Genomic DNA, 4,500 nt, shown 5'->3' on the forward strand with positions numbered 1-4,500 from the left:
ATGGATACAATAATATGATTGTTATAAAATAAAATTTTTATTACACAAGATTAATTGAATGTTAAAGGTTTTAAATTTGAATCTTGAATTACATGCGCGCCTTGTTTTCCGGGACAGAGGGAGTACTTGTTCTCCGCCAGCTCACTGCTCAGGGCACCTGCAAAGGTAAAGTAAGCTTGCTCTCTTCAGAAATGTCCACGTCGTCTATAGATATTGTACTAGAACACCTGTCCAACAATCTACTCCCTCCGTCCCAATTTATTTGCAGTCTAGGATGAGGGGAGGCACTTAAGGAAGCTGTGAAATTACCAAACTGCCCCTAAAAAAGGGCCTGACATCTATCAGGCGACGGAGCCTCCAGCTAGAGGCGGTGGAGATTTTATTTTCTTTTTTTTTTGCCCCTAACTGTGTGGATGAGATTGCTCCAACTGTTTGCATTTTTTTATGTTCATGTCTGCAAGCACCGCAGCCACCGCAGTTTACCGGTCTAGCAGTGTCATGGAGCCCGTTATTGTGGGATTTTTTTTGAACTGCAGACGTGCAAATAAAATGGGACAGAGGGAGTATCTTTCAACATATTTTACTGGGACCCATACCCCTTTCCTCTGCATCCGCCCGGACCGGCCTGGCCTGGCCACGCGCTGTCTCAACGCTCTCCGGGCGGCCTTCCCGCCGCTTCCGCCCTCACCACGCCTCTGCCCGCACTGGCCCGACAGTTGCGTTCTTGCTGCGCCCGCCCTCCTCCCCGCACGGGCACTGACGGCCGTGTCGTTCCTCCCTGCGTGGGCGCCGATCGGTGACCTCGCCCTTCCTTCTCGCGAGCTTCTGGCCCCGGCACTGAAGCGAGGCTCCATGGTGGAGCTAACGTGGCTCGTCTGCGGGCCCACCCTCCTCCGCCCAGTCTCCGTACGGGGCTCATTGGCTGCGCTACGCTCTGAGCATGGCCGGCCGCCAAACACGGCTCGCCTGGCCGCGTCGCCACTGCTCCGGCCGGCTGCCGCTCCTCTGCCTCGCCCGTGGCTAGCCGGCCTCCTCAGCTCCTCTCCCGCGAGCTCGCCCGCACTCTGTGTTCTCCTGCTAGGCACGAAAATCGCGTTGGAGCCTGCCAGCATCGAATCGCGTGCTGTAGAGAGTCGCTAGACCTGGCGACACCTTTTTTTTCTCTCTCCTTCTCTCTCCGACGTGGAATGATATAGAGAGCTCTCATCGACCCGTTAGCCATGCCCTCAACCAGTGGCGGAGCCAGGGTGCTCCAGCCCCCTACTCCCATAGAACTCATGGAGCCCCCCAAAGCTCTCTCCCCCAACATTTTTCAAACATGAGTGAAGAAGAGGAAGAAGAAAGGAGGAGGAAAAAGAAGAAAAAGGAATGATGGAGGAAGAAGAAAACACGGGTGGCAGCATGCAATTCTCCTTGCCGGAGACCCGCACGTCGCACCTGGTCGGATCTTTGTTTTCTTTTAACATTTTGTTGCTAATTCGCTGGTGGCTGGTAGCTGGCGATGATTTGGTGTGAAAGAAAAATATTGCTGGCTATTTGGTTGACAAGACAGCCAAATAGAATCTAAAAAGATCGCAGTCGTCGAACCACTCCATTTTGTATCATATTAAGTTTATTCTAATTCAAATTTAATTAATTTTAATTAAATCTATAAAAAATATAGCAAGAACTATACTAACTAACATATGCTCTGTTAATATACATTTCATTATAGATCAGACTCAATAAAACAAATTTGGTATCATAATTTATTTTTTAAAATTCAGTTAAAGCTGATTAAGTTTGACTTAACACAAACTTAATATGATATATAAATAAAAATAGAGAGGATACTTTAGAGACAAAAAAATCAGTAACATATCTTGTTTTTCAATGGAAAATACTGTCTCCGTCCCAAAATACTAATCATCCTGGGATTCAAAATTTGTCCCAAAAAATAAATCACCCTACTCTATTTGGAAAGTGCATGTGCATGCAAAAATCAAATAGTGCCAAATATGGATAATATATAGGGGTAAACATGGTCATTTTACCTTCTTGTTAATTTATCTTAGAATTTCTAGAATGACTTGTTTTATGGGATGGAGGGAGTAGCAGTTTGTGGATCTCAAGCGGGAGGTCAGCTGACCGCTGTGACTGGGTACTGCCTAATTAAACAACGGAAGGAACTGACAAAAAATGGGAACTGACAAAGCAATCAAATGAATCCCGGTGGCAAGTACAACAGGAGATGATAAATCCGATTGCAACTGAATGATCGATTAGGAAAGAAAGAAGGCCCAGAAGCCGGCGGCGGCCGTGGCGACGGCCATCGCCCACACCAGCGCGGCCACGGGCGGCGGCATGAGCGGCGCCACCCGGGACGCGAACATGGCGATGAGCAGCGTCGTCAGCGCCCACACCGCGGCCTTGATGCTGCTCCTTCTTCGTCCCCCGCCGGGCCGGCGCTCGAACTCGCGGAGGCAGAGGAAGAGGAGGGCGAGGGCGGCGTCGGCGGCGAGCACGAAGGCGACGGAGGCCGCGTCGCCCCAGGAGTTGTAGACGGCGAGCGCCGAGTTGAAGGCCAGGGCGCCGAAGCCCAGCCTGGTCAGCGTGGAGTACCGCCCGTCGGCCATGCGAGGCGGGTCGATCGTCGGCGCGTGGAGGTGGGAAGCGGGAGGACGGGCGAGCTCATGTGGCAGCAAGCTAAGGAGCGCCACCAGCAGTGGGGTGTGGGGATGGAGAACCTAAGGTTATGGAAGAGGTTATATAGGAGTAGTAGAAAGCCCAAGGTTTGCAAAGCCCAAATCAGGTTTTATTGTCTGAACAAGCGTGGTCTAATTATTGATTGATAAGTAGTATACTTCCATAGCCGCAAGAAGCAACAAGGCTATTTTTTCTCAAAAGAAAAAAAAAGAAGCAACAAGACGATTTCCTTTTGGATTCCGACAAGCAACCGCCACGTACGTATTTCAAGTAAAGATATTTGTGTCGTGCAAGTTTTGAAAAGCAAGTTTGAATTAGCTTTCGAGAACGGCTGGGATCCGGACGCATGCAGAGGGCTCCGAGCCTCCGACGAGGGGCTGCACTGCAGTCAACACGACGTACGTGTTTTCGCACACGAAGCGAACTGGCGACCACCATCCACGCGTTTTCGCCGGTCGATCGTCGACAAATACCCTGCCGCCATTTGTCAAAAACAAAAAAAACCCTGCCGCCATCTCCAACCTGGGATCACATATATCACCCTTGATTCAATTCGATGGATTACTACTGATGATTCAATTTGCCACATATATATCGAACGCACCAATTGAGATCCTCCAGAACATGGGAAACACCATGCCCGTGCACAAGATCACCTCATCAAATCACCACACCTCACCTCGCACGCAACTTGCTGCCAGCAATGGGTACATACGTACGGTGTTTTCTTCCACTCTTTCTTTCTTCTTCTTCTGACCAAACGAATGAACGATAACGGACGCCTCCTGATCTGATGCCAATTGCCAACTAAACAAACGAAGGGATAGGGACGACCGGTTTCCAAGTTTCTGAACTTGGCCGTATGGTTGGCTAAATGGGCGCAGTATTGGTTTTGCGGTTGACCGCACGCAGCCCTCGCAGCGGTCGACGCGCTGTTAGAGGGCACGTGGGTGGACCCCACAAAAACTGCCGTGTGACCCGTGCCCACTCTTTTCTCCTTCCGTCTTTTCATTCCCCTCGTTGCTTTCCCCTTCTCCTTTCGTTTTTCTCCAGCCAGATCTACAACCTGCTAGCAAGAGCGGATGCAACGATGGAGTGCAGGGCCGGCGCGCTGCTGTTTGCAGCTTGCAGTTGGAGCGGGACGTCATCCTTGGCGTTGAGAGGGGGTGTGGAGCAGCACGAGCGCGACGAGATGGAGCGGAGCCGAGCGGCGAGGCGGCGCGCGGCGGGCTTCCCGCAGTGAGCTCCGCGCGCGGTACGGCGACGTGCTCCCTGGCCTCGCCCTCGGCGGCAGCGGCGGCGGGGACCTGCCCAAGCGCTCGCCAACAGCGGCGGCACCGAGCCCTCCGAGTAGTGTTTTGTTTTTTTGTTTCCTGATTTTTAGATGCAAAAGTTTTTGTTACAAATTTTTTTCGATTTGAGATGGAAATTTTTTTCTTTTAATTTTTACGTATCAAATTTTTCCGGTCTCTCTAAATTTTTTTGCAAAACTTTTCCACTGCAAATTTTTTTTTCTCTTGAAGGTTCCTGTTTCCTAATTTTGTTTTCAAAAAATTTTCTACTCTCCAATTTTTTTCTTTGATTTTCCATCTTAATTTTTTTTCTCAAATTTTTCTCTCTAAAATTTTTCTCGACAAAATTTTCTGTTTTTTTTTCTCAAAATTTTTTCCTTGAAAAAATTTCTTAAAATCAGAAAACGACAAAAAACTTACTAAAATAGGAAAAAAACCAACGGTCGGAAAATCGACCGTACGGAGCTCCTCCGTACGGTTGACCGTAAATTAGCGGTTCCCCTAAATGGGCCGGACCAAATAG

The 4,500-nt window shown here is 49.3% G+C and overlaps 1 protein-coding gene across 1 annotated transcript; it reads right to left on the reverse strand.

The window, feature by feature from the left end:
- Positions 1-2,179: 2,179 nt before the first annotated feature.
- LOC120670372 lies at positions 2,180-2,739 on the reverse strand. Its single transcript, XM_039950455.1, has one exon. It carries the CDS (start codon positions 2,613-2,615, stop codon positions 2,262-2,264), a length of 354 nt encoding a protein of 117 aa, XP_039806389.1. The 5' UTR covers positions 2,616-2,739; the 3' UTR covers positions 2,180-2,261.
- Between the last annotated feature and the right edge of the window lie 1,761 nt (positions 2,740-4,500).

Source organism: Panicum virgatum, chromosome 4N (genome assembly GCF_016808335.1).
Source record: "Panicum virgatum strain AP13 chromosome 4N, P.virgatum_v5, whole genome shotgun sequence".
In the NCBI taxonomy this organism is placed as follows: Eukaryota; Viridiplantae; Streptophyta; class Magnoliopsida; order Poales; family Poaceae; genus Panicum; species Panicum virgatum.